This window comes from Linderina pennispora (genome assembly GCF_002104995.1).
Source record: "Linderina pennispora strain ATCC 12442 chromosome Unknown DL89scaffold_20, whole genome shotgun sequence".
Lineage (NCBI taxonomy): Eukaryota > Fungi > Kickxellomycota > Kickxellomycetes > Kickxellales > Kickxellaceae > Linderina > Linderina pennispora.
The window spans coordinates 78,981-103,533 of record NW_024468268.1 but is presented as its reverse complement, the minus strand read 5'-3'; the positions used below and the strand labels follow the sequence as shown (position 1 = coordinate 103,533).

General features: G+C 54.4%; 13 protein-coding genes across 13 annotated transcripts; 5 read left to right on the top strand and 8 right to left on the bottom strand.

Annotated features, from left to right (window-relative positions):
* Positions 1-175: 175 nt before the first annotated feature.
* On the bottom strand, positions 176-1,609 carry DL89DRAFT_270564 (uncharacterized protein). The gene is made up of 3 exons (XM_040888765.1): positions 1,140-1,609; positions 847-1,117; positions 176-815 (listed from the first exon to the last, which is right to left on the bottom strand). Exons 1-3 carry the CDS (start codon positions 1,564-1,566, stop codon positions 212-214), a joined length of 1,302 nt encoding a protein of 433 aa, XP_040739926.1. The 5' UTR covers positions 1,567-1,609; the 3' UTR covers positions 176-211.
* A 1,366-nt stretch (positions 1,610-2,975) lies between these two features.
* Positions 2,976-3,637, top strand: DL89DRAFT_270563 (ribosomal protein L36A; the record flags this gene model as incomplete). The annotated part of the gene is made up of 1 exon (XM_040888764.1): positions 2,976-3,637. A coding segment is annotated over one exon (213 nt), but the record flags the coding sequence as incomplete, so codon positions are not given.
* Positions 3,524-4,417, bottom strand: DL89DRAFT_92830 (actin related protein 2/3 complex, subunit 4, 20kDa). Its single transcript, XM_040892268.1, has 2 exons — positions 4,187-4,417; positions 3,524-4,029 (listed from the first exon to the last, which is right to left on the bottom strand). Exon 2 carries the CDS (start codon positions 3,993-3,995, stop codon positions 3,585-3,587), a length of 411 nt encoding a protein of 136 aa, XP_040739924.1. The 5' UTR covers positions 3,996-4,029; positions 4,187-4,417; the 3' UTR covers positions 3,524-3,584.
* DL89DRAFT_279293 (uncharacterized protein) lies at positions 4,298-5,597 on the top strand (the record flags this gene model as incomplete). The annotated part of the gene is made up of 3 exons (XM_040889569.1): positions 4,298-4,558; positions 4,631-5,279; positions 5,317-5,597. Exons 1-3 carry the CDS (start codon positions 4,475-4,477, stop codon positions 5,595-5,597), a joined length of 1,014 nt encoding a protein of 337 aa, XP_040739923.1. The 5' UTR covers positions 4,298-4,474.
* DL89DRAFT_270562 (uncharacterized protein) lies at positions 5,585-7,273 on the bottom strand. The gene is made up of 3 exons (XM_040888763.1): positions 7,120-7,273; positions 6,067-7,094; positions 5,585-6,026 (listed from the first exon to the last, which is right to left on the bottom strand). Exons 1-3 carry the CDS (start codon positions 7,193-7,195, stop codon positions 5,616-5,618), a joined length of 1,515 nt encoding a protein of 504 aa, XP_040739922.1. The 5' UTR covers positions 7,196-7,273; the 3' UTR covers positions 5,585-5,615.
* A 97-nt stretch (positions 7,274-7,370) lies between these two features.
* On the bottom strand, positions 7,371-8,520 carry DL89DRAFT_270561 (uncharacterized protein). Its single transcript, XM_040888762.1, has 3 exons — positions 7,933-8,520; positions 7,494-7,790; positions 7,371-7,471 (listed from the first exon to the last, which is right to left on the bottom strand). The coding sequence occupies exons 1-3, from the start codon at positions 8,464-8,466 to the stop codon at positions 7,403-7,405; spliced, it is 900 nt and encodes a 299-aa protein (XP_040739921.1). The 5' UTR covers positions 8,467-8,520; the 3' UTR covers positions 7,371-7,402.
* A 3,296-nt stretch (positions 8,521-11,816) lies between these two features.
* Positions 11,817-13,056, bottom strand: DL89DRAFT_270560 (uncharacterized protein). Its single transcript, XM_040888761.1, is given in 6 exon segments — positions 11,817-12,242; positions 12,265-12,358; positions 12,378-12,463; positions 12,484-12,660; positions 12,689-12,874; positions 12,894-13,056. The coding sequence occupies 6 exon segments, from the start codon at positions 12,963-12,965 to the stop codon at positions 11,937-11,939; spliced, it is 921 nt and encodes a 306-aa protein (XP_040739920.1). The 5' UTR covers positions 12,966-13,056; the 3' UTR covers positions 11,817-11,936.
* Positions 13,057-13,209: 153 nt separating this feature from the next.
* On the bottom strand, positions 13,210-15,394 carry DL89DRAFT_260690 (uncharacterized protein; the record flags this gene model as incomplete). The annotated part of the gene is made up of 3 exons (XM_040885811.1): positions 13,210-14,113; positions 14,205-14,716; positions 14,978-15,394. 3 exons carry the CDS (start codon positions 15,392-15,394, stop codon positions 13,210-13,212), a joined length of 1,833 nt encoding a protein of 610 aa, XP_040739919.1.
* A 23-nt stretch (positions 15,395-15,417) lies between these two features.
* Positions 15,418-16,077, top strand: DL89DRAFT_92775 (uncharacterized protein). Its single transcript, XM_040892267.1, has 2 exons — positions 15,418-15,785; positions 15,874-16,077. The coding sequence occupies exons 1-2, from the start codon at positions 15,481-15,483 to the stop codon at positions 15,992-15,994; spliced, it is 426 nt and encodes a 141-aa protein (XP_040739918.1). The 5' UTR covers positions 15,418-15,480; the 3' UTR covers positions 15,995-16,077.
* Positions 16,078-16,094: 17 nt separating this feature from the next.
* On the bottom strand, positions 16,095-17,639 carry DL89DRAFT_270559 (ZIP zinc/iron transport family). The gene has a single exon (XM_040888760.1). It carries the CDS (start codon positions 17,483-17,485, stop codon positions 16,193-16,195), a length of 1,293 nt encoding a protein of 430 aa, XP_040739917.1. The 5' UTR covers positions 17,486-17,639; the 3' UTR covers positions 16,095-16,192.
* Positions 17,640-18,703: 1,064 nt separating this feature from the next.
* Positions 18,704-19,530, top strand: DL89DRAFT_286715 (uncharacterized protein). The gene has a single exon (XM_040889882.1). The coding sequence runs from the start codon at positions 18,810-18,812 to the stop codon at positions 19,407-19,409; it is 600 nt and encodes a 199-aa protein (XP_040739916.1). The 5' UTR covers positions 18,704-18,809; the 3' UTR covers positions 19,410-19,530.
* DL89DRAFT_295863 (uncharacterized protein) lies at positions 19,499-20,778 on the bottom strand (the record flags this gene model as incomplete). The annotated part of the gene is made up of 2 exons (XM_040890698.1): positions 19,499-19,537; positions 19,633-20,778. 2 exons carry the CDS (start codon positions 20,776-20,778, stop codon positions 19,499-19,501), a joined length of 1,185 nt encoding a protein of 394 aa, XP_040739915.1.
* A 645-nt stretch (positions 20,779-21,423) lies between these two features.
* DL89DRAFT_279292 (glycogen synthase) lies at positions 21,424-24,027 on the top strand. The gene is made up of 4 exons (XM_040889568.1): positions 21,424-22,174; positions 22,259-22,337; positions 22,361-23,724; positions 23,776-24,027. The coding sequence occupies exons 1-4, from the start codon at positions 21,744-21,746 to the stop codon at positions 23,969-23,971; spliced, it is 2,070 nt and encodes a 689-aa protein (XP_040739914.1). The 5' UTR covers positions 21,424-21,743; the 3' UTR covers positions 23,972-24,027.
* Positions 24,028-24,553: the final 526 nt, after the last annotated feature.

Here is a 24,553-nt window from a genome sequence, read left to right as displayed (position 1 = left end):
TTTGGGGGACCGAGATTTATAGAAGCCTAGCATGATGGTACAGTTCATGTGCCAAGAATGTGCTTATACTTGCGGGTTCGGTCACCTCATACTGAGTGATCAGGGTATGTGGATGTACTTGTAATAATAAAGGTACAAACAACCATGACCATGGCTATATATCAAAACAGTATTTGTGTAGCATATATTTGCGCAATAGTGGCTGAAATTTCTAAGACTCAGAAGTAGCCGTTGTAAACAGGTGCTCCACAACGCTATTTAGAAACTCATTTTGGCGAACCTTCTCCATGACCGAGCTATCAGCACACAAGTATACCAAGAGATCTCTGCTGGGTGGAGGGCAGCGGAATATGTATACGTTGTTGGCACCGATGATCGGAATAGTCGCTGCAAACGACGGCGTCCCACCACCAAAATCTATAAGATAGTGGTCTTGGCGGGACATATTAGACACCATCCCTGCGCCCCTGTTCCGAGATATGTATACCAGCCTCCTGGTGAAGCAGCGCGGCCGTGAGTTGACCATATCAAAGTATTCAGATACATAAGGAGGCATGACGCTGGCCACACTTCGCCGTACCCTGGTCGCATTCCATGCCAGCGACCGTGGTGAGATGGTCGGCTCAACATCAGCTGGGTCGCTAAACATGAGCTGCACGAACGTTCCATTGCCGACATATTTTGTCTGGTCGATGCCAATGCGGTGGCGGATATCGCATGCGATTCCTATGCATTGCTGCAGCAGTACCTGGTGCTTTTGTTGCTTGCCAAGGACCTTGTTTATTAATCTCCTCAAGCGACTGGTCATGAGGCGGCTGCTGTGCTTGGGCCAGCGCCATCATGCACAGTGCAGTGACGATATCGTTGTCCGAGATACGCATCCCGTCATGGACAAACTCGGCAATTGCATCATGCAAGTTCTCGAGAATTGGCCGCGATATAACAAACGCACTGGTTCGGAGGTTCTTTGTACTTGCACCCGCGTATATAAGCCTGGCCCTAACTTTCGGCGACAGCGATGCGAGAAAGTTGCCAAATAGCGTCTTCATTTCGTAGATGTCGCGCATAGAGCTTTCAATGGGGCTGCGTTCCACAGGCAGATTCTGTGGGATTATTCCTCGGTCGAAGCGAAATTCAACTGGTGGTGCTAGGAGTGCCGCCAAGCAGTGCCCGTGTTTCCTCGGCCCAACGGGCGATAAAGTACAAGCTGGCTGCACTGTCCACAATGCAATGGGCAATGCTGATAAAAATAATCAAGCCACTGTTTTGCTGCAGCCGCACGATGTGAGCATTGAGCAGTTTGATACGCCCGTCATGGTGGACCTTGCAGAGCCCGCCCGCTGTTTCCAGACTTGCCGGCCATATGTTGAAGTTAAAGTTTGCGTCTCTCAGTTTGTTGAAGTGGAGACTTTCGTCGGATGATTCGAGATATTCAGGCATATTCAAGTCGTACTTATCGACAACAATTTCGTGGATGCCCTTCCTGCGTGAATGTATGTGTCCAGCCAGGATGGGAAACTGGCGCAAGGTCCTGTAAAACGACTCTTTGAGAACGCTGTTTGGCATGAAGTCGTCGCTGCCGTCAGGGTTACCGAAAAAGTACACCAGCGGCACGTTGAAAAAAGGATGGCAGCATATCCAGGAATACCAAGAGGGAATATCTGCGACTGCGCCTGATGCCCTGAATGACTCCATTTTGGATTGCAGGCTGAAGAGCAAGTTAACAATGGATGTGGAAATATATGTACAAATGCGGTATTGACTAGCGGCCAGGACAAACAAGAGGGTCATATGCTTCTTGCGGACATTGCGCGAGTTATGGATAATTAGTGGTGCAGTGGATATCGCTAAACTTGGTAGTAGGCAATACTACGTGCTTAACCAGCAATCAAAACTACTCTAATACTGGTGGTAGCGCGAAAGTAGCATTTCTAGAGGGCACTCCAATAGCTCACAAATTCACAATTAGTATTTAAATATCGGCTGTGCTTTAGAAATTGTTGTTAGCTACCGCTATGGTTAACAAAGAACTGCTCACAGGATGTCGTCGCCACTAAGATCCGCAACCATGAGCTTGGTGTATATCGAACAAAGACTCGGGTCCTTGGGATTCAGTGAGTACATGACTCTCTGTGTGTAACTGCTACACTTTTTGAATTTCCCCAGTGGGATATCCCCCAGGTTCATGGCACTGTGCCGCTCGTATCCAGAACACATAAGCATGCGTTTGTAGGGGTCTTCAGAAACCCAAACCCTTGGCGGTTCTAAGGATCTGACAGCGCAATGGTAGAGGGTGCCTCGAGCGTCATCATCGCAGCGCACAAATCCATGGTGGACCACGCCGTCAACTTTGAAGTCAAGGGCGAAGGTTGCACCAGTACCTTGAAGACGAACCACAGAGTTCAGCGGACAGATTTGAGCGTTTGTAGAGACCAAAGTCGGCCATAGAGAACGGATAGTTGGAGGAAGGAGAGGGGCTAGGTAAAGACATGTGCAAGTTGTGCGAGGACAACAATCTCAATATATATCCCTCTGGCTATGATGGCAGACTGTGATCTATTCGGCAGCACCAACAGAGAATAGTCCCTATGCTGGCTCGGAGCTTCTCAACCCTTTTGACATCAGCACCAAATGCAGCAGACGCGGTAGATGGGGCGCAGGTATCAAACAGCCTATAACTACATGCTATTTCTGCTTGTCTATAGCAGCCGTGGATGTCGAGGCGGTGTGCAGAGCCCAACAGCGACATTGCATCAGCAGCCAAAAAAGGCGTTCTGCAGCAGGGGTGATGCGCTGGCACAAGTCGCCTGTGTCGGATGCAATTTGATCATATAATCAGGATTGCAGGGATCACATGTTCTAAAAGGTGGAGGCGCGATCAGCGATTTTGAGGTTAACGCGTGTGGGCACCAAAGCAAGTAGTGTACTGGACAAGGTGTTGCTCGGCCTTTTTCCTTCAAAAGTAGTTTTTTGATTCACATTAAAATGCCTGCCTCTGGAATCGTCGCTGGTGCCAACTCGGGCCACATCACCGCTCGCCGCACGCTCGCCGCTCGCCCGGCGAACAAGAAGGGTGTATGTATCGAAGGAGAATGGATTCGTATCCATCAGAAAATGCGGACGGAGCAAAAATGAAATGCAGAGAGAATCCCATGGGAGGAATTTCGAATTTGCATGGAGGAGCCCTGGACAAAATTGCTAATCGCATTTGCATGCTCACACCCCTTGTAGAACACCCACTCGAAGCACAACGCGTTCGTGAAGGATCTGGTCCGTGAGGTCGTTGGTTTCGCCCCGTACGAGCGCCGCATCATGGAGCTGCTGAAGAACTCGCGTGATAAGCGCGCCCGTAAGCTCGGCAAGAAGCGTCTTGGCACCCTTCGCCGCTCGAAGGCTAAGGTCGAGGAGCTGTCCAACATCCTGGCTGCCGCTCGCCGTCACTAAGTTGAGAGTGTCTTTGTTTTCTAATAAGAAATACGGACATTACATTGTGCTGATTCATCCACCAAACAGCCTCTGCCCCATTCTGTGCCTATGATATCCAGTTCATTTGCGATATATGTGGATAGTCGTGAAAAGAGTGATTACACAAATTGCGACAGATAGGTCTCTGCGACAATGCGCGCCCTGGCGTTGAGGCTGAGCTTCATCTCGCTGATCTCCTTGTCGACCTCCTCCATGAACTCGATGATGAAGTCAACGAGCTTGTGCTTGTACATCTGCTCGGTATGGAAGTTTGTGATCAGGAACGAAATGTCGTATCCCTTGATGGGCACGCGCCTGAGGATAATGAAGCTCTCTGCACGCAGCATCAGGAAGCGCGTGAACTGGTGGGCCAGAATGCGCTCAATGTCGTCGGCCTGCTTGATCTTTATGCTGACGCGCACCGAGTTGATGCTGCTCTCAATCAGGACCTGCTCGTTCTCGTTACGGCTAACCACCAGCGGGTTCAGCAGCACCTCTTTGGTGTTGCCGGCCTCGACCTTCGGGCACATTGTGCTTCTCCAACGATTTGCGAGGCAAAGTTATCTAGGCACATTGCCGCCGTCAGGGTCGAGCGGACTGCATTCAGGTACGGGCGCAGTGTGTTGGACTACATGTGAGTGGGGGTGCTGTTGAGTGCGTCGTCGTTCTGTACGGTCCTCTGCATGTCATCTGCGAGCGCATTCTGCTGCTGCGGCCTTACCATTTCGAAATGACAGTGATATAGATGCGCGGGAATTGAGGCAGAGCGTGTATATAGAGAGAGGTCGCGAATTCCAAATGCGCAGAGGCCGCTGTTGTCGTCAGCGGCAATAGGCCCTAACCCCAAGGCGGAAGGAGCTTGATCACTTGATCACCGAAAAAATGGCGCCGCAATCAGAATTTTTCGTGTATAAAAACGCTGGGACATGGCTGTAGCCGCATTCCCTTCTCTTCCGACTTTGCTTGCGAAAGCTACATTATCCCTATTATTCCTACGCCAACACAAAGCATGTTCTGTGGTTTCTGGGGCCTGAAGATTGTGCCGGGCAAGACGTACTCGCAGACCGTTGATGCGTCGTTCCGCGTCAGCAACGTAAGTACGGGACGCCGAAACTGGGTTTAAAATACACGACCGCATTAGCACTAACCCGGGCATTGTCTATAGGCTGCACTTGGCGAGACCATCGGAGACTCTGGCCGCACCTCGGTGCTTCTGACTGTCGACGACAAGAGCTACGTTCTGTGCTCGCTGACCCCGGGCAAGATCGAGCAGCAGAGCCTTGATATCTCTCTGACCGGTGGCGAAGAGATTACGTTCGAGTCCACGGGCAAGAACGAGATCCACCTGACAGGCAACTTTATCATCGAGGAGGACGACACAAACGAGGGCAGCGAGTCGGACGACGACGACGACGCGATTGACTTCAGCAAGCTGTCGCCCGAGCAGGTGCAGGAGCTGATCGATGGCGGATACATCAACCCTGAGGATGTCCTCCAGAGCCTGGGCGGTGAGGATGACTCGGACGACGACTACGACTCGGAGGATGCCGAGGCTGACGCGCAGCGGATCATTGAGATGGACTCTGACGACCTGGAGGTGGATGCGGAGGAGGAGCTCGAGAAGGAGGTCAAGATCAAGGAGTCTGCCAAGGACGCAAAGAAGCGCAAGCTGGCCCAGGAGCAGGAGGCTGCTGCCAAGGAGGAGAAGAAGCGCAAGATCGAGGAGGCCAAGGCCAAGAAGGCTGAGAAGGCCGAGAAGGCCGCCGAGAAGGCCAAGGCAAAGAAGCCCAAGCAGCAGAAGCTGGCCAGGCGGTGTCATTGCTGAGGACAAGAAGGAGGGCACCGGTGAAGGCGTCAAGAAGGGTGCTCGCGTCGGCATGCACTATATTGGCAAGCTGACCAACGGCAAGGTGTTCGACCAGAACACCAAGGGCAAGCCGTTCTGGTTCCGTCTTGGTGTCGGCGAGGTCATCAAGGGCTGGGATGTCGGTGTTGCCGGCATGAAGCGCGGCGGCGAGCGCCGGCTGACGATCCCTGCGGCCATGGCCTACGGCAAGCGCGGCGCGCCCCCAGATATTCCCCCGCACGCGACGCTGGTGTTTGACGTGCGCCTGATGGATTTCAAGAAATAGACGCTTTATTTTCAAACGTTATCCTGCGAAATAGTACGTTACTAGAGCCGTAACTATACTGGCCACTGTGGCCGTGCCCAGTACCAGCCTGTGTGCTTCCTTCCGTGTATATGATGGCTTGATGTTGTTGTACATGTCGAGCTCTGTCTCGGTGTTCTCGGGCTCATCCGGCTCATGTGTAGAGTTGAGCAGCTGGGACGAGATCACTGCCATCTCCGTTGCCTGCCGCTGGTCCATGGCCGCTAGCACCGATGCCAGCGCCCCCAGGTGCTGCCCAATCTCATTGATAGCGCCCTCGTGGCTTGCCAGTCGTTGCTCTACGCCCTGCTGGACATCTGCAATCCGGCTGTTCTGATCGGCTATCGCTGCTGTCAGCTTCTCGTCGACGCCGGCCACAATCTTTCTGCGCTTCCTGGGCTCGAATATGGCCTGAGCCATAAACAGCGCCAGAATATTCATGAAACAGCACCGCCCATGTTCCATACGTGCTGGCCCTGCGGATCTTGTCGCTCCAGATCTGCTCCTCATGGTACCGCTCGCGGATCGCCCCCACCAGCTCCCCGTACCGCCTGTCAACAAGCTCCTCCGCCTCCTTCAGCTCCTTGCCAGCTGTGCGCTCCAAGATCTCTGCCTGGTGCTCGTCGCGGTACAGGCTGGTAAACCTCGCCACATCCGTCTCGTCCCACAGGTGCTTTCGCTGCAGCAGACTGTTGATCTCACGCTGGCTAGAGATCCGCTGGTGGATCATCTTGCCGTGGCCCTCCTTGGCAGCCTGCAGATCATGGCGAGCCTGGTTAAAGTCGACACCGCATGTCTCTACTTTCTCCTTGAGGGTCTGGATCCGCTCGTAGCCGGTCATCTGGTTTAGCGCTTTGCTGGCCCAGGTCACCCAGTCATCGTCCTGCGGCAGTGCCTTAATGGCTTCAATGCGCTTGCGGCCGGTAAGAACTGCCTGGTGGAGGACTGAGTCCTTGAGAAAGGCTGATACAGAATCGGCCAGATCCCTTGTGTCCCTAGTTCCCCGCTGCTTTAGCCGGTCCAGGATTTCGGATGTCTGACCAGATGCTGGAGAAGTGCCAGCGTTGCCTTTGTCTGCTTTACTAAACATCTGACGCAGCCATGCGAACATACCCGCTGTGCTGCCATCAACCTGCGGCCCAGCTGCACCGACGGACCCTGCGCTGCTGCCACCAGCCTGGTCTCCCTCGGCTCCGTCTATCGCCTTATCTCCTTGCTCACTCTGCTGCTGATTCTTCGCACAGCGACTGGCCAGCCTCACCGGCGTGTGCCAATCGGGCGGCGGTAGGTAAATAATCGTCAGCGGTACTAATGCCAATGACGGCGACTGTGTCCCGTCCGACGTCAGACCAATCGACTTTGCGTGCTCGGGCTCGAGGATCCTCTGCAACACTGCCTCGACAGGCTCCCGACTATCGTCGGTTGCAGGAGCACCAAGTGCAATTGTGTCATTGTCTGTTTTAGTCGAATTGTGTCGAACTCCGCTGGTGTCGTAAGCAGCAACGGTGCAGTTGTGCTGGGTGCCAGAACGCAGCTTTGGTTGAAGGGTACAGCAGTCGTCGCCGCAAAACGCCAGACATTTAGAAATGCAGTGACTTTTGAATTCTATGTCTACAAAACGCTGGGGGGGGAAGAGATAAGCGGAAAGAAGAACTGGCTATCCGCAAAAGGGCCTGAATCCTGCTTTGGGATAAACGCAGCCGATGATGATTTCCTTTGGCCATGCCCACACATGCAGAAATTACATAAGCTGGCTTGAACGTGTAACATTAAGGAAGGCAGACATCTTAACCAAAGATCGAGTTGGAAAACGCAATAATGTTGTGGTCCTTGTCGCTGTGCGCAATATCATACAGCTTAGCCAGAACCTGCAGCGACAGGAGACGACGAAGAGAAGAACGGAATCTGCAGCATCGTCGCGACAGTCACACCAAGAATGTACTCGATGCGGCCGCTGGGGTGTGACGGGTCATACAGGAACCGGGTGTCAGGGTCCGAGCAGAAGGTGGGCTGCTCGCCGTTAGTGCTGTAGTCAGCGCACGGCGGGTACAGATCTGTGATGTTGATTGCCTTGAGCACATCCTTGTCCAGAATCACCGACATCATCGAGTCCAAGTCAAGCAGGCTGACGTTGTTGGCATCCGAGCGCGACTTCTTGATGGAGGCGACAGAGTTCTTGAGGCCGTTGTTGACAGCAGAAATGATTGGGTTTTGCGTGTAGGTGGTGCCCGTGACAGTGGCAGTAATGCGGCCCCCAGCATCAGGGATAGTTGATCAGGTAGATGTTGCGGTAGCCGGCGTCCAGCAGCCGGTTGACGTTGGCTACCTGGTTGCCCACAAGAGTGCTGACAAACCAGGTCGCGTCAATCGAACCATTGCTGAGTCCATCGGCGGAGTAGCCAATGTCGTTGCCTCCGCCGTCAATGAACACCAGCGAGTTCACCTTCTTGAAGTTTGACGTGCCAGTGTTGTTGGCAATGTACTGCTTGACAATCTCGGTGATGCTGGGGATCAGCTGCGTACGACCGTAGGCAGGCACAAAGCTGTTGTCGGTCGTAGAGCCGCCGATGGCATAGTTCTCCAGTTTCAGGTTAGTCAGGAACGCAGTGTACTCATTCCACATGTAGCTGTTGCTATACCGACCGCCCCAGTACTGCGAGTAGTTGGAGTAGTGCGGCATGTGGCCGTTGTCCGACATGCTGTCGCCGAACACGATCATTGAGGGGCGCACAAAGGCATTGTAGGTCTCGACGGTAGGGTCGGATGGAGCATTAGTGGTCGTGTCAACCGGTGCGGCGAACGCAACCGATGCAAGTGCGAGAGAAGAGGTAATGAGAGACCTGAACAGCATCTCTTGCGTGGATACGGAATAAAGAAAGGGATAAAGGTAAGAGGGAAAGAGAACGGTGTTGGATAACAGATACAATAGAGATTTCTCAACGCGCATAGACGCTTTTATACCCATGCGTCCGTCTGCAGCCTCGATTCAAGTCCTACCACGCGGTCTCGCTTGTAGAAAATGAGATTGCTCCCTCTCAGCGGCCGCTGCAAGGAACACCAATCCAACGTCAAGTCCGTGCAACTAATTGGCCTCTTTCCTGCTGGTTTTTGCCACCACTGAGACAAATGGTCAAAGACCGTCAATAATCTGGCCAAACGAGATGGCGCTGCGGCTCATTTCTCCCTGCTGCCACAGCAATCGTGTCAGCTTTCTAGTACGCACGAAGCTTTGGTTCCTCATTGGGCAGGACCAGTGCCAACTTTCATTCACATTGGTTCTTATAAATGCCGATCCTGATCCTTCAGACCAAAACATGCCAAACCTTCTTTTTTCGACTGCTGTTTGCTACTCGGGGTTGTTTCTGAGCAACAGCCTGGAGCTGACCTCTCGGGCGATGTTAACGAAGTCCGCTAGCAATCGGCATGTGTTTGTAGCCCATTGTGTTTGTAGCCTATTGATAAAATACCAGCATACTCTTGGCGCCAACCTGCCTAATGGGCTTGCCGTTAATTCGCAAGGCCTGGCAATGGGCTCTTTGGTAATCACCATCTTCTCAGAAGCCGGTCGTCTGCACTGCCAAAACGACGGCCAGCAAGGTCGTGCGGAAAACCAGCTGGCTCAAAGCAGGTATTTCGCAGCACGTCGGCAAAGCCGGATTAAGCTTCCCATTGCACAAAGTTTTGTCCGACATCGCGGCATGGACAGATGCAACCATACGTCGGCTGCCAAAACAGGACACGGAGTGTTTGTGCACTTGGGCAGCTCCAAATCAAGATTGGAGCAAGGGATGTAACCTCCGCCGCACATACCGTTTTTGTCACCTTGTGGCGGGTCCTCCGGGCACCCAACGGTGGGTTCAGTTGAGACCACACATAAGCGCAATTGGTTAGAGCATTCTAGAAGCATATTGCTCTTGGCGTGTATCGATGCAAATCGGAATGTTCATTGCTTGGCCAAAAATAAAAAGGAGCCGGGTGATCAACCCCAGCAAAACCTTGTGTTTACAGGAATAGCTGGCCAGTGAAGGCATGCAGCTGGGCCGCTGTCCCTTTCCAAGGGCGCCTACCGTGGTACGTCCAGGCGCACACGCTTTTGCATTTTAGAGTGTGGGCAGAATACTCGCACTGACTGCAAATGTGGGAGGGCAGAATGAACCCATGCTATTACAGCGCCTGCTTGGCTGCCAGAGCAATACAGAATGCTGCAGAGTCCAGTATATCTGACTGGCACTTTAAAACAGGTATACAGGTTATCTCAAGAGCGCAGATGCCCGATCAGGCGCACTTCATACATACCGCCGTGGAAATAGAAATAAGCTGCCCCAAGCACGCAGGACCATTAGATGTTTGGTTCGACATGTTGGTTCCGAGCCGGCCGATAATGCCGACAGCTGCCCTGAACCCCAAAACAAAGCGGAGTTCATTGCTGCTGCACCGTACTTATTAGAGATCTACTGGATCCCTACAGATGGGTGTGAAATGCCAAGATATTTTATTACCAGTGTGGGATCTGGCACATTCAACACTGCAGCGAGTGCAAATGGGTTCTTGAATGAACAGGGAATTGCCAATCGGTTTGCACAAAGGAGACGGAGCGGAATGCCGAGCATGCGCGATTTCCAACATTCGGCTGTACGAGAACTGGCTTTCAAATGAACTGATGTCTATTGAGGGGTCATGAAAAGTTAGGCGTCGTTGGCGATGATGTTGTTCTTGTTGTCGCTGGCTCCCTATGGCGTACTGCTTGGCAATATCGGCCAGGGACCACTTGTTAACTTGCGTACGACGGGTTCTTGACAATGTTGGCAAAGGCAACGCCGATCAGGTAGTGCGGGCGGCCGCTGGGGTGGAACGAGTCGTAGTAGTAGCGGACATTGTCATCAGTGCAGTACGTCTGCGAGCCGTCGGCATGGTCAACAACACAGGGGTTCTTGGTGTCGGTGATGTTGAGGGCGTTCAGAACCACATCCGAGTTGCTGGTGTCCATCAGGTCCTGCATGTCAAAGAACTTGACCTCGGCAGCCTTGGACATGTTGGTCAGCTTCAAGATACCGAGCTTGGCCAGGAAAGCGGCGTTTATGAGCGGCGTCAGAATGCCGGCCAGGGCAGAGACGATGGTTCCGTATTCAGCGACAGCAGGGCGCCATGGTGAGGACTGGGGAGGTTGAGGAGATAGATCTTGCGGTAGCCATCGTCAAGCAGAGCCTTGATGCTATCGATCTGGTTCTGCACCATGGTGTCGATAAAGTAGAAGATGTTCATCTTGCCCGACTTGATGTCGTTCAGGGCACCAAACAGGTTGTTGCCACCGCCAGTCGATGGCGATGATCGAGTTCTTCTTCTTGTAGTCTGAGACGTTTCGTGTTATTGGCGAGATATGGCCTTCACAGTATCAGTGATGCTAGGAATCAGCTGCGTGCGGCCATAGGCAGGGATAAAGTTGTTGTCAGTCGTGGAGCCACCGATCGCGTAGTTCTCAAGGATTGAGATCCAGCAGCTTGGCCGAGTACTCGTTCCACATGTAGCTGTTGGCGTAACGGCCGCCCCAGTACTTGGAGTAGTTCGGAGTAGTGCGGCATGTAGCCGTTGTCAGCTGAGGCTGTCGCCGAAAAGGATAAGGGAAGGGCGGTCGCTACCAGTGGTAAAGCTGGGCGGCGTCTGGGCCAATGCAGAGCCAAGAAGCAACGCAGAGATAGGGGCAAGCGTGCTGAAAAGCATGATAATAATGGCGATAAGGAATAGGCTGGGAAGGGAGGGGAGGGGAGGGAGGTAGCGAAGATGAGAGAGGGTTATGCTTAATTCAGGTTGAGGAAAGGGGCGGGGCATGTCGGTTAAATAGGAAGCTTCGCCATGGCGATGGTCCACACCGTGCGTTGAACATGCAGGCTGAGCTCGAATGCGCCCAAACAGCAGTGCTGAAATAGGCGAGCATATCCTCCTCAGAAGTTCGAGGGCTTCCAAACACGGAGCACACCTGAAATAAAAACGGGTACTTTCTCATGGCGCAGGCAGGACCGGTGTCCTATCATATGAAAGGGGTGGCAAAGCTCCAAGGGTTGAGGCTGGAAGGGAGCCCGCGTCGATCTCTGCTCCGCCATTTGTTTACTTTACACAAACAACCCTTGGCGCTGGGCGAGTCATCCGTTCGCTCCGCACCCGCCATGTACGACATGGATATTGACAGCACTGCATACTCGGCCTCCGCCAAATGTGGCAATTAACACACCTAAAAATATGGCAAAACGTGTATTCGTACCACAGCTCAGCCCGAAATGAAAAGGTTAACCGGTGAGGGATTAGCGCCGCTGTGTCCTTAAATTCTTAAGCGCTGCTGGCAAGAATGTTGTGGTTCTTGTCGCTGTGCGCAATGTCGTACTGCTTGGCAATGTCGGTGAGGGACCACTTGGTAACCGGGTACGACGGGTTCTTGACAATGTTGGCAAAGGCAACGCCGATCAGGTAGTGCGGGCGGCCGCTGGGGTGGAACGAGTCGTAGTAGTAGCGGATATCGTCATCAGTGCAGTACGTCTGCGAGCCGTCGGCATGGTCAACAACACAGGGATTCTTGGTGTCGGTGACGTTGATGGCACGCAGAACCATAGGCGAGTTGCTGGTGTCCATCAGGTTCTGCATGTTGCAAGAACTTGACCTCGGCAGCCTTGGACGGGTTCTTAAGACGGAGAGCAGTGAGCTTGGTCCGGAAGACAGCATTGAGCACAGGCGTGAGCATGCCGGCCAGGGCCCTGGACAGCCGGACCATACTCAGCGAGAGCAGGCGCCATGGTGAGACTGGGGAGGTTGAGGAGGTAGATCTTGCGGTAGCCGTCGTCAAGCAGAAGGTCTTGATGCTATCTATCTGGTTCTGCACCAATGTATCGATAAAGTAGGTGATGCTCATCTTGCCGGTCGACAGATTGTCCAGGCTGTAGAAGAGGTCGTTGCCGCCACCGTCGATGGCGATGATCGAATTCTTCTTCTTGTAGTCTGAGACGTTCGTGTTGTTGGCGAGGTACTGGTGAACGATTTCGGTGACGCTAGGAATCAGCTGCGTGCGACCGTAGGCAGGGGCAAACTTGTTGTCGGTCGTGGAAGCCACCAATCGCGTAGTTCTCGAGATTGAGATCCAGCAGCTTGGCCGAGTACTCGTTCCACATGTAGCTGTTGCTGTAGCGGCCACCCCAGTACTTGGAGTAGTTCGAGTAGTGCGGCATGTGGCCGTTGTCGCTGAGGCTGTCACCAAAGACGATCAGCGAGGCGCGCTCCTTGGGAGGCACGCACTTGGGAAGTCCCAGCGGCAGCCACCGAGCCCAGAGCAAGCGCGGAAATCGGGAAAAGCGAGCTGAGGAGCATGATAATAAAAAATATCGGGCTGTGGTTGTAGAGAGATAAAGGGAAAGCGCGATGAAGAGGGAAGGGGGTGTTCTTCGCAAAAGAGCCGCAAGGGCAGTCGGCTTAGGTTAAATAAATTCGGCCAGCGTAAACTGGCTTCACTAGGCCTCCTGTGCAACCTACAGCACGGCCTCCTTCCAACAACGGACACGGAAGTGAGTGGTGGTTGTATTCACGGTGAATCCCGAAGGAACTAAATAAGGAACTAATCTGGAGGGAAACGGGGACTGTCTCCTGACGCGGCATATGGAAACAGCGCGCTGTCGTTAATGGGGATAAGAGCTGCCTGAAAATCGAGCCTGAAATCAGGCCGCCGATCATCCGCCCAGCGTGATTTCGAAACGAGTACATAACAAATCGAGAAGCGGTCCCCTCGGCCCCGAGCAATCGGTATGCGTGGCATGTATACCGGGCGCATATTATGTCTAGGGCGTTTCCAGTGATCGGGTTCCAGCCCACATGTACTAGCTGTTTGTATTAGATGCGGACAGTGCATGTGGCGTCTATTGCCATACCTCACGGGCTGCTGGCAATGATGTTGTGCTTGTTGTCGCTCTTGGCAACATTGTACTTTGCCGCCAGGATAGCGCCAGGTTCCAGATGTCTGGTCTGAAGAACGGGCTGCGGACAATGCTGGTAAAAATGAGACCGAGCATGTACTGGATGCGGCCCGAGGCATGGAAGTCGTCGTAATAGTAGCGGGTATCAGGATCAGTGCAGTAGATCTCAGAGCCGTCCTTGGCGTAAGTGATGCACCAGTCATTGCCCGTTGTGATGTCAGAGCGGCAAGACTCTCTGGTTTGGCCATCAGATCATAAACGCAGCCAAGGTCAAAGAGATTGACTCCAAAGGAGCGCGAGCCATGCGTCCAGAACAGGCTCCTCAGGCCCCTGCGAAACGCCGTATCGAACATTGGTGCCAGTGTCTGGCCCAGGCTAGTGACACCGTATTCAGCGATTGCTGGAATCGCATCGAAGCTGGGCATGGTGAGCAGGTAGATATTCGGGTAGCCGGCATCCAGCAGCTTTTTCACGTTGTCAAACAGATTGTTGGCCAGGGTATCAACAAAGCCTTGCATGTCGATATTGCCGTCAGAAAGCCCGCCCAGGCTGTAGAACAGCGAGTTACCGCCCGCCGCCAACTACAACGATCGATGAGCGCTTCTTGAGTGTGGGTACACTGGTGTTTTTGACGAGGTACTAGGCAACCACGTCGGTGGTGCTTTGGATCAGCTGGGTGCAGCCGTAGCCGGGGACGAACTTGCTGTCGTTGGTGGAACCGCCAATGGCCCAGTTTTCGAGGTTCAAATTCAAAAGTTTGGCACTGTATTCGTTCCACATGTAGCTGTTGCTGTAGTGATATGTGCTGCCATTATCGCTCTGGCTGTCGCCAAAGACAACAAGAGAAGAGCTGTACGAGTTGGGGCTAGTAGCAGACAGCAAATCCTCAGTGCCAGGGATAGGCATAGCCTTCACAGCTGACGCTGCGAGGACGAGTGAAGGGATTACGGTCTTGGAGAGAATGTGGATGAAAATAGAAGGGGATGCTGTGGATCTACGGGGAGTGGGTAAAAGTAGCTGCAAACAATCTGTGTGGAACAAACATTCCATGCGGACCGCAGTCTCAGTCTGGTTTTTGATACTGGCTAGGATGCTCTTCGCCCCATCCTTCGTAGCTGACAAGGGATCCAGTGAATCGACAGGCGCAAGCTGCTATAAACCCAGGACCCAAGCAGCCAAAGAGATTCTATTCGACAACCGCCTACCCAGATCTCTGCACTAACAGTCTAGCGCATTTGCCAGTTAACCCAAGAGACGTGCCTGGGGCCGGTGTTGAAACAGTCCGTTGCCGTCGTCATTGCCAATCATGCAGCGGCTCAGTGGCTGAGGAGGCAATCCATCCGGATCCAATACCGACATTTCCTTGCCCCTCCGCCCGCCTGAGACTTGTCGTGCGGCAATCCCCCGCCATACCAGCCAGTAGGCAGCATATTTAACGTGCAGCGGCTGTGGATGATCAGACTTGTATAGCGCAAACAGCCACAGTTGACGGGTTTGAAATAAGAAATTGTTGGGCACAAAATATTGAAGGCCAAAAGGACATTCCGTGAAACGAGCAAGACAAATGTTGCCCACGCTTGACACGGAGTTGGTGACTGCATATCGCGGACTAGCCCAATCCATGTCTGTTGCACAAATGGCTATCCAACTACCCCTTGATACCAGGGCAGGCCTTCTGGCGCTCGGATAGCTGCCTGGCTGTGCTGAAGCGGAACAACGAATTTGCCGACAAGCAGCGATCAAACCGATGCTCACGTGATGGCGGTCGTTGAATTTGATCATCTGATTTTGATCGAGATCACCTGCTCGAGATAAGCGCGATGCGCTCATTTCGAGGTCTGAATTTCAATGGGCTCCAATTCCGACAGCATTTCTAACTCTTTTCAACATCATACAGCGCTCTCTCTATATTCAAAATGTTCGCGTCGATTCGTGCTGCCACATTCAGTCACCCGTTCGCAATCTGGGGTCTCGGTCTCGGTTTTGGAGGTAGCGCATCGTGGGCAGAAGTGGCTGCTCAACAGGAGCCAAAAGGAGCGTGCACTGTCGAAGCAGCGATATGTGTGCTTGTAGGCAGCTCCCTGACGAAGCCCATATACCACTATGACTTGTGTTTGCTCAAATCATTTGCCTGTAGGTCCCGCTCTGGTTCTCCTTGTGCCGCCCATTCGTCAGAAGCTCGGTTTTGTTGCACCCAAGGCCGTCCCGACCAGCTATCCTCGTAAGTAGAAGAGGTTTAAGAATGGACAGAAGCCAGATAATCATTGCAGCCAGCCCATGTATTACTAACCATACCAGTATGCCTGTAGTCCCGAACCGTCCCCGGCGCGCAACCACTGGCTACGAGGACTAGGCGAGAAAGTAGATTGTAACTGTTTATTAAATACACCACAACGCAGTTTTAGAAAGCCTGGATACCGTGCAGAGTAATTCACAATCTACATAACATAGCAAGGTATCTGTATGTGTCGGCGATCAGCACAGTACAATGAGTCTGACGTGTGGCTTCTGAAATCGTGATTCCGGAATGCTGGTGATGAAAGTATATTATAATTGCCGTGGAAGAGTGGAAAAAAGGAACGAGATAACTATATATACGGGGGGGGGGGTGCTTTCACAGCAGCGTGTTTAGGCCCACTTGCCGATGACTGCCATGATGGCCGCGCCCACAAACATGGCAATGAAGCAGGCAGTCTTCATGCCGCGCTTGTAGCTGCGGAACTCGAGGGTGCCAAACTCTTCAGCAAGCAGATTGACCAGACCGCTGTAGATCAGGATGCCTGCCGAGAGGCAGTCGAGCACGCCCATGGTGATTAGCGCCGAAGGCGAGTTGGGCGCGTACGAGTAGCGGACGCCAATACCGATGCACATGCCGATGGGGGTAATGAGCATGAACATGGCAGCGCTGATAAAGGCGCGAATGAACGAGTGGCGAGCGTATTTTATCTGTGCCAGACGACTGCCCAGTGCCAGACCTTCGCAGAACTGATGGAATGCAATGGCGATAAGCAGGGTCTTAAACTCAGAGCCCACTGTCACTGACAGGGTGACCCCGATGATGACGGAGTGTAGGCAGATACCGAGCTCGAGGATGTAGGTAGAGATGCGGATCTTGCGTGCCTTGATCGAGTCTTCGCTGCCGCCGACAAACGACAAGCCGTGGACGTGGTTGTGGTGTGTGTGGACAGCCACTGCATCGCAGTTCTCGTTGTTCTCGGTAGTGTCAAAGCCGATGGACTCATGAACTGGCGGCGTCATGTCAGGCTTCTGCTCGACCTCGCTGATGGTGGTAGCGTTGGAGCTGTCGTTGAGGTGGCTGTGGTGGTTATGTTCGTGCGCCATGATCTGTGACTCGAGGTTCAGCGGCTCGGGCTCTGCAGAGTAGACCAGATCGCCGGGAAGCCCGTGGCTGTGCGAGTGGCCATCCATGGTGTGGTTGGACAGCAGGAACTCTATCAGATGCATAGCAAAGATGGCCATGATCACCAGCACGCCCGGCCAGCCGCTGTAGTTGCCCATGCGGCTGCCGATGCACGGGTTGCCGAGGCTGTCGGAGCCAGCCGGCAGCATGTGGATGAGCGCGGTCGAAATGATGACGCCGGTTCCCAGGAACTTGCCCAGGGTCAGGATACTCGGTGAGACGTGCAGGCCGGGCATGTAGTGGCTGATGATGGGCAGCATCGAGCCCAGGCCGCCGACGCCGAGGACGATGAAGATGGCGGCGATGTGCATGCTCGAGCTCCAATCATCGACGCCCGACGCGTAGCAGTCAGTCTCCTCCTCGCTGTGGCTGTGATCGCCTGCAGAGTGGCGAAGCAGTAGCTGGCGCGGCGCAGTGGTGGCAGCGGCAGCAGTTTGCAGGAACACCAGGCTGATGGCGGCAAGTGCCAGCAGCGGGCTGGTATTCTTTCTGAAGGGCATAGCGACGATTATGACGATGTGTTTCCGGGGGACGGTAGCTTTGCGAGAGGACGTGTTCCAGGGGACAGGCACTACCAAACACTTTTACGAAGGGGCGGATTATTAATTGCCCCGCAGAAAGAGATGAAAAAATGGTGGGAAAAGAATAAACTAGTGAAATCGGAATGAGGACCTCATCCGTGGTGGTTGGGCGCTCCTCTTTTATGCTGTTGCCTGCCGGCGTTCGGGAGGCTGGCAAATTTTTCTCCCCTATTCGGCCAGCTCGTCCTGTGTACCTTCGCGGCACTGGCAGACCGTATAATAACAGAGCTTTCTGGCTTGCCACGCCAATCTCTAGGCGCATTGCAGAATAGTGTGCGACCCGTCTGAAAAGCGAAATTTGAGAGGCGAGGAAGCACACGCTGATGACACTGCTGGCCAATGGGCGCACAGCCAGGCCCGAATTATGCAGGCTGGAATTGGCAACTAGGTAAGCAGAAAAAATAAAACAAAAAAGCTGTCTGCCCCAAGTGCGCCAGTGGGCGGCGCATTGCGGTTGGCTGCAGGCCGCGATAACCGGCAAGGTACATGTGGAGAAAAACAAAGCTTGCTCGAGTATAAATTTCCAGCCGCAGCGACACACCTGCAGAGCCCAAAAGCAGCCGGCCCAGCTGACGCAGATGTGTTCCCAGCTGACCGGGATTGTGCAAATGTCGCGCACTCCGACTGGCAGTCGGCCAGCCGCGTTGCAAGCGCGCGAGTACCTTAGCGTACGTACGCTTGACATCACTCGTCGCCCAGATTCCTGACTCAGGGACAGGGCCGAGCAAGCGCTGCGTTCTGCGAAACAAAAGCACGCATGACCAGAGGGGCTTGTTCGGCACTGGCCAGATGTGGGGTTGGTCATTCGAACGCACAGATCGTAGGGGCGACTGCACAGACACTGCAGCCCTGGTTCCCACACTTGGATAGTAGCACTGGATGGCCCCCACATTGTATGCAGCGGCAAGGCGGCTGCTTGTGGCGAGAACCCGGATCGCAGTGTCCTGATAAGATCCATAGATATACTTGTGCATATTTGATTACAAAGTCAGATCAGCGCGGGCGAGTTCAAGAACAGGGCGATTGTCAACCTGCCAAAACCTTGCGCTGCATTTGTCGAAGGCGAGAAGTTTCTGGCGCTTGGCAGACTATCAAGAGGCAGCAAACAAAACGCTATTGTCCGCGGCGCTGTTGTGGCAGACTTTCGGCTCTGCTTGGACTCGTTTATCATTTTCGTAGCCTCTCTTTTTCATGCTTCCGGGCCTATTTATATAGCCTACTTTCATCAGAAAAGCACCCCCCCATGTCGGATATTGTGGAGGGTGTCGTGCTTGTGTTTAACCCCGCACAGGACAGTAGCGAGGACACAGGTATCACCGAGTTTCCGTTTGAGTTGATAGAGTCGTACACACCAGTCCAGGATATCCCGCAGTACATGTTCCGTCTTGAGCGGCAGGTGGTGCGCGAGACACAAGAGTACCGGGACGAGGAGGCGGTGCGGAAAATGCACATTGAAATGCAGCGGACCAAGCCGGAGGAGGAGCAAGAGCAGGCACCGGCAGTTAACCGGCAGCCGGAAGAGAGCAGCGTCAGCAGAGCAGCCCAGCCACCGGAGAGTCCGGTAGCCCAGGAGCAGCGGGTGCAGCCGCAAATTGTGCCGCCGCAAATTGTGCCGCCGCAAATTGTGCCGCCAATGTCGCCGCTGCCAGAGCAGGTCAGTACTCGGCCGAGGCCAGAGACAATGGCGGCGACATCGCGGGTGAAGAGCCTGGCAAGCAGCGTGCGCAGTATGAGAAGCAGCGCGTCGCTGGTTGCAGAGGAGCAGGGGCAGAAAGGCAAGACGCCAGTGAAGAGCAAAATCAAAAGCATATTCTGGTCGAGATCGAAAACGAGCCAGCTGTAAGAGCAATTGCCAGTTTTGCGTTTCGAAAGGCTGCCCCACCCTTCTATAATTTCTTTATCTAAAAGCTCGTCTTGTTATTGTATTTTGTTTTATGTCCAAGTTTCTGGGTCCATCAGCTTCTTGTATTTCTACGTGAGTGTGCAGGGGGAGTGTGTGCTGCTCAAAGCATAAATGTGCGGAATGCCAAGCGCAGGATGGGGAACTTTTGCATCATGGTCCGGACGATTGACGTGGTAGCGGACTGTTTGGGCAGCACAATGGGCGTGTACAGCTCGTTTTGGTTGACGAGCTCCAGAATGCGACCGCTGTCGATAGTCCAGCACTCGTTGGCTTCGAACTTGGCGACCGCGTCGTCGAGCATATATCCAATGGTGCGGTGGATCTGGGCGGAGAAGTGCGAGGCGTCCCAGTAAAAGTACTCGTCGGGGTTGTCGCACATGGGGATGGTGTTTGCGTGGGTGACGAGCTCGAGGAAGTTGTAAAAGTCGTTGCCCAGGTCAATGTCGTACTTTAGGGTCTGGAGGCAGGACGAGTTGCTGTTTTTAATGTGCATGGCATCGAGGATGAGCGGGTCCTCGAGGGTGGCGATGATTTCGTGGAAGGAGATGTAGTGGATCCACTTGATGCGACGCCTGGGGTCGGTCTCGTTGTCGCGGTCCTGGTCCCTGACCTCGACGACCATCTGCTCGAGCGCAATGTTGATCCTGTTGACGGTGTCGCGGACCTCGGGTGGGTAGTTGCCCAGCTTGTTCCTCGGCGAGTCCTCGATGGGCGGCAGCGAGAACAGAATGAAGCGCACCAGCCCCTGCTCCTTGAGCGCCAGGATCTGCTGCTTGAGGTTGCCAGCAATGACGCTCGGCAGGTAGTCGGTGGGCAGGTCGCCCGAGAGGATGCCCTCGATGGAGCGGAAGATCTCGTTGGCTCCAGCAGTCATCATGACAATGTCATCCTTGAATGCACTTCCCGAGGCAGTCAGCAGATGGTACAGGTCGAACAGCTGCAGCTGCTCGCTGGTGCTGGGCATCTGCACAAGAGACTTGACCGGCAGCGCCGTCACGTTGCCGTTGTTGGTGGTTGCCCCGGCAAAGGCAAAGTTCTCCATCGCGCGGCACTGCAGGTCGGCCAGGTACTCGGCAAAGGTCGGCCCGTTGCTCCAGCGGCCCTGGTAGTAGGGAGCCGAGGGGAACAGGTGGCCGATGGCCGTGTACAGGTTGCCGGGATCCACCAGGCTCTCGCCAAACACAATCAGGCGCCCGTTTGCTCCTGGCACGCGCGGCTTCAGCGCACGGACTGCTGGTGACAAGAACATGGAGATCAGTGTAACCACCATCACCAGCAGCACATGTGCGAATCGGCGCGTGTTGTTCATTGTCTGTTATCAAGGCTGTGCAGGGTGTGGTGGGAAGATACGTATAGAGCAGGGGGAATCGATAAAGGTCCAAGGACACTTGCCCCGGTGATTTCTCACACCCAACACAGCACTGGACGTACATGCCAGCCGCCTTATTAGTGGCATGCCCTGCCAGGCGCAGTATACACCAATTATTCGCAATGGATCGATAACGAAAAGTAAGTCGTGCTCGGGCAGCATGCAAAGGCGTGGCCGTGGGTAGGTCTCCCAGCACATGGGCAGCAGTTGTCGCTTGCCTCCCCAAAAAAAGAGACAATCGCCCCAAGGGCCGTGCAGTCGACGATTTTCAAACGCGGATGCCTCGGCGAAAACAGTCCAATGGCCACGGGCGATTAGCGTGATCTGGCGCGGTTGCTCATTCAGCAAAGGCCTTGGGGGAGGAGAGCCCAGACAGCGTCGACTCGTTCGAACTCGGGTGCGTGTGCGCACGTCGGATTGGGGAGCGGGGCTGGGCAGGGTGGGATGAGCAGGCGAGATGGTGCTGTTTTTGCCGACACTTAGCGGTCGTTTTGTGCGTCGTGCAGTCGACTGATGCGCGGGTGGTCTGGCAATGGCCCATTCCTCCCCAGCGGTTTTGACTGGTTGAGGAGCGGGGAGGGGGCGAAGAAAAGCATCAGGAGAGGGGCACGCCTGCTCGTTGCTGGCCAGCTCGTTATCGCAGCGTATACAGGGTCCTGTTCGGGCGATGGCATCGATATCAGGACCCAGCTTTCCAATCCAGCCTCCCCTCATCCAAACCCCTCAAAGCGCATTCACCGAGCGCGTGTACAAAAAGAGGCTATCCCTCCCCTCCCCAGCACCCGTTTCTGTTTGCTTTACTACCATTTCTTGTCTCCGCGGGAGCTCTTCCTCTCTGTACTTCTTTTCTCTCTTTTCTTACCCAAGAAACAACACCCCCTTTCCTATTACTTCTCCTGCCTGCTATGCGTGACGTCCAGCAGCCTCTTCTTTTTGAGACCTCATGGGAGGTAGCCAACAAGGTCGGCGGCATCTACACAGTCATCAAGACCAAGGTGCCCGTGACGGTGCAAGAGTACGGCGACCGGTACCATCTGACTGGGCCGTGGAACCGGTTCACTGCGCCGGTTGAGGTGGAGGAGATCGAGCCGGACCAGCCAGCCATCAAGCAGGCTATCGAGTCGATCCGGGCACAGGGCATCCAGGTGCTGTATGGACGCTGGCTGATTGACGGTGCGCCCCGCGTGGTGCTGTTTGATATCGGGTCGGCTGCGTTCAAGCTCGACGAGTGGAAGGGAGACCTCTGGCGCGTGGCCGGCATTCCGTCGCCGCCAAACGACACAGAGACCAACGATGCGATTCTGCTGGGCTACCTGAATGCGTGGTTCCTGGCGAGGTAGGTGACGTTTTCTCATTGAGCAAGCTTGGGTTGGGGGGACTGCGTACGAGGCGATCCAATTGTTCACCGTGCTTAAAAAAGGCACAAAGAGCAGGCTGCAGAAAAACCGGTCTGGCACCTGGATTTGCTGCCTGATATTACCCGCCCTGTTGCTGACAACGTGCTCTTGTAATCAACTAATAGGTCGCAAAGAACGATCAGGAACACGCCATCATCGCCCAGTTCCACGAGTGGCAGGCTGGTGTGGGCGCGGTGCTGTGCAACAAGCGCAAGATTGACGTGGCCACGATCTTCACCACCCACGCGACGCTGCTGGGGCGGTACCTGTGCGCAGGCAACGTCGACTTTTACAACAACCTCCGCCACTTCAACGTGGACGAGGAGGCCGGCAAGCGCGGAATCTACCACCGGTACTGCATTGAGCGGGCGGCGTCGCACTGCGTCGACGTGTTCACCACCGTGTCAAACATCACGGCGTACGAGGCAGAATACCTACTGAAGCGCAAGCCCGACGGTGTGCTACCGAACGGACTCAACGTGGTCAAGTTCTCTGCGATGCACGAGTTCCAGAACCTGCACCAGGTGGCCAAGGAGAAGATCAACCGGTTTGTGCGCGGCCACTTTTACGGGCACTACAACTTTGATCTGGAGAACACGCTGTACTTCTTCACTGCGGGACGGTACGAGTACCGCAACAAGGGTATTGACATGTACATTGAGTCCCTGGCGCGCCTCAACGCCCGACTGAAGGCGTGCAACTCGCCGGTGACTGTGGTGGCGTTTATCATCACGCCGGCCAAGGTCAACTCGTTCACGGTCGAGACGCTGAAGGGCCAGGCGCTGATCAAGCAGCTGGAGGACACTGTCAACGAGGTGTCGGCACGGATTGGGCGTCGGATCTTTGAGATGGCAGCCCGCGGCAAGGAGCCGCAGGCGGACGATCTGCTGACGGAGCAGGACCGCATCCTGCTGAAGAGGCGCGTGTTCTCGCTGAAGCGCGATGCGCTGCCGCCAATCGTCACGCACAATGTGGCCGACGACTCGGAGGACCCGGTGCTGAGCCAGCTGCGGGCCGTGCAGCTGTTCAACAACGACGACGACCGCGTCAAGGTTGTGTTCCACCCCGAGTTCCTGAACGCCAACAACCCTGTGATCGGGCTGGATTACGAGGACTTTATCCGCGGCACGCATCTGGGTGTGTTCCCGTCGTACTACGAGCCGTGGGGCTACACGCCGGCCGAGTGCACAGTGATGGGGGTGCCCTCGATCACGACGAACCTGTCGGGCTTCGGGTGCTTCATGGAGGACAACATTGTCAACCCGCAGGACTACGGAATTTACATTGTGGACCGCCGCATGAAGTCTGCCGACGAGTCGCAGGACCAGCTGGCGAGCCACATGTTTGACTTCTGCCAAAAGTCGCGGCGGCAGCGCATCAACCAGCGCAACCGCACGGAGCGGCTGTCGGACATCCTGGACTGGAAGCGCATGGGCATCGAGTACATGAAGGCACGGCAGTGCGCGCTGCGGCGGTGCTACCCGGAGTCGTTTGATGACTCGAACTACGCGTCGCCATACGACCGGGACGCGCAGAGCAGCAAGATCTCGCGGCCCCAGTCGATCCCGGGCACGCCTATCGATGGCGCCGATCTGGCCACGTACGATCTGGCAGCCCTCAGCATCACAGCTGAGCTGCCAGGCATCAAGGACCATGATGAGGACAGCGATCTGAGACCGCCCATCCACCTGAAGATGAAGACACCGCTGATGACGCCCACGATCCAGACGCCCTAAGGTCTTTCCTCTCGCTAATTTTTCATTTCTCTCCTATTAAAACCATGACTCGAAAGCTGAGGTGTGCCTTTGTGGTGAGAGCACTAGAGCATATTGATTACACTGATGTCTATACGATGAAGTAGACCTCTTATGTGCTGGCATGATCATTTGGACATTGGTGTGCTTCCACTGAATTTCTGTTCTGACACGTGTGCGCTGTCAGAACCGTAGCGCAGCAATAGCAAGTGCGGAAGATTGAGTCATCGCTTGGTGTAGCTGTGACTGTGGTCGACTAGCTGCTCCCCGCAAAATATGACCATACTGAATGTCAAGGACCATCACCTTGGATGCATAGCATCGCAAACTCACCAGCAACCGAATAGACTTCGCTATTCCTTGACCTTGGGCTCGGATAAACGCAGAATATGGTGCCAATATCACCATCGTCTTGTTCCTTGGCAGTAGCGCACCTGCCCGTAATGTTACCAGGCAAGCACCGTGGTGCAATCCGACGAGATTGAGGCAAGGCGAATGCCATGGTATGTCGTGGGTAGCAATCAGATCCCAAATCAGGCATGTCAACTGGCATGCCGTGCGGTC

Excerpts from the sequence above, each read along its gene's own strand:
- DL89DRAFT_270564 (XM_040888765.1), bottom strand. The coding sequence starts at position 1,566 with ATGCCAAACAGCGTTCTCAAAGAGTCGTTTTACAGGACCTTGCGCCAG. Across the intron at positions 816-846 it reads AACGATATCGTCACTGCACT|CCGCCTCATGACCAGTCGCT; the intron begins GTGCATGATGGC and ends CAAGCACAGCAG.
- DL89DRAFT_270560 (XM_040888761.1), bottom strand. The coding sequence starts at position 12,965 with ATGCTCCTCAGCTCGCTTTTCCCGATTTCCGCGCTTGCTCTGGGCTCG. Across the intron at positions 12,661-12,688 it reads GCTTCCACGACCGACAACAA|CTGATTCCTAGCGTCACCGA; the intron begins GTTTGCCCCTGC and ends GGTCGCACGCAG.
- DL89DRAFT_92830 (XM_040892268.1), bottom strand. The coding sequence starts at position 3,995 with ATGTGCCCGAAGGTCGAGGCCGGCAACACCAAAGAGGTGCTGCTGAAC.
- DL89DRAFT_92775 (XM_040892267.1), top strand. The coding sequence starts at position 15,481 with ATGTTCGCGTCGATTCGTGCTGCCACATTCAGTCACCCGTTCGCAATC. Across the intron at positions 15,786-15,873 it reads CGTCCCGACCAGCTATCCTC|TCCCGAACCGTCCCCGGCGC; the intron begins GTAAGTAGAAGA and ends GTATGCCTGTAG.
- DL89DRAFT_270559 (XM_040888760.1), bottom strand. The coding sequence starts at position 17,485 with ATGCCCTTCAGAAAGAATACCAGCCCGCTGCTGGCACTTGCCGCCATC.
- DL89DRAFT_270561 (XM_040888762.1), bottom strand. The coding sequence starts at position 8,466 with ATGCTGTTCAGGTCTCTCATTACCTCTTCTCTCGCACTTGCATCGGTT. Across the intron at positions 7,791-7,932 it reads TGGGCAACCAGGTAGCCAAC|AACTCTGTCGCCTCCATCAA; the intron begins GTCAACCGGCTG and ends AACGGCCTCAAG.
- DL89DRAFT_286715 (XM_040889882.1), top strand. The coding sequence starts at position 18,810 with ATGTCGGATATTGTGGAGGGTGTCGTGCTTGTGTTTAACCCCGCACAG.
- DL89DRAFT_270562 (XM_040888763.1), bottom strand. The coding sequence starts at position 7,195 with ATGTCTGGCGTTTTGCGGCGACGACTGCTGTACCCTTCAACCAAAGCT. Across the intron at positions 7,095-7,119 it reads GCACCCAGCACAACTGCACC|TTCGACACAATTCGACTAAA; the intron begins GTTGCTGCTTAC and ends ACACCAGCGGAG. Across the intron at positions 6,027-6,066 it reads GCACGTATGGAACATGGGCG|GCCATATTCGAGCCCAGGAA; the intron begins GTGCTGTTTCAT and ends TTTATGGCTCAG.
- DL89DRAFT_279292 (XM_040889568.1), top strand. The coding sequence starts at position 21,744 with ATGCGTGACGTCCAGCAGCCTCTTCTTTTTGAGACCTCATGGGAGGTA. Across the intron at positions 22,175-22,258 it reads AATGCGTGGTTCCTGGCGAG|GCACAAAGAGCAGGCTGCAG; the intron begins GTAGGTGACGTT and ends TGCTTAAAAAAG. Across the intron at positions 23,725-23,775 it reads CGGCGGTGCTACCCGGAGTC|CAAGATCTCGCGGCCCCAGT; the intron begins GTTTGATGACTC and ends CGCGCAGAGCAG.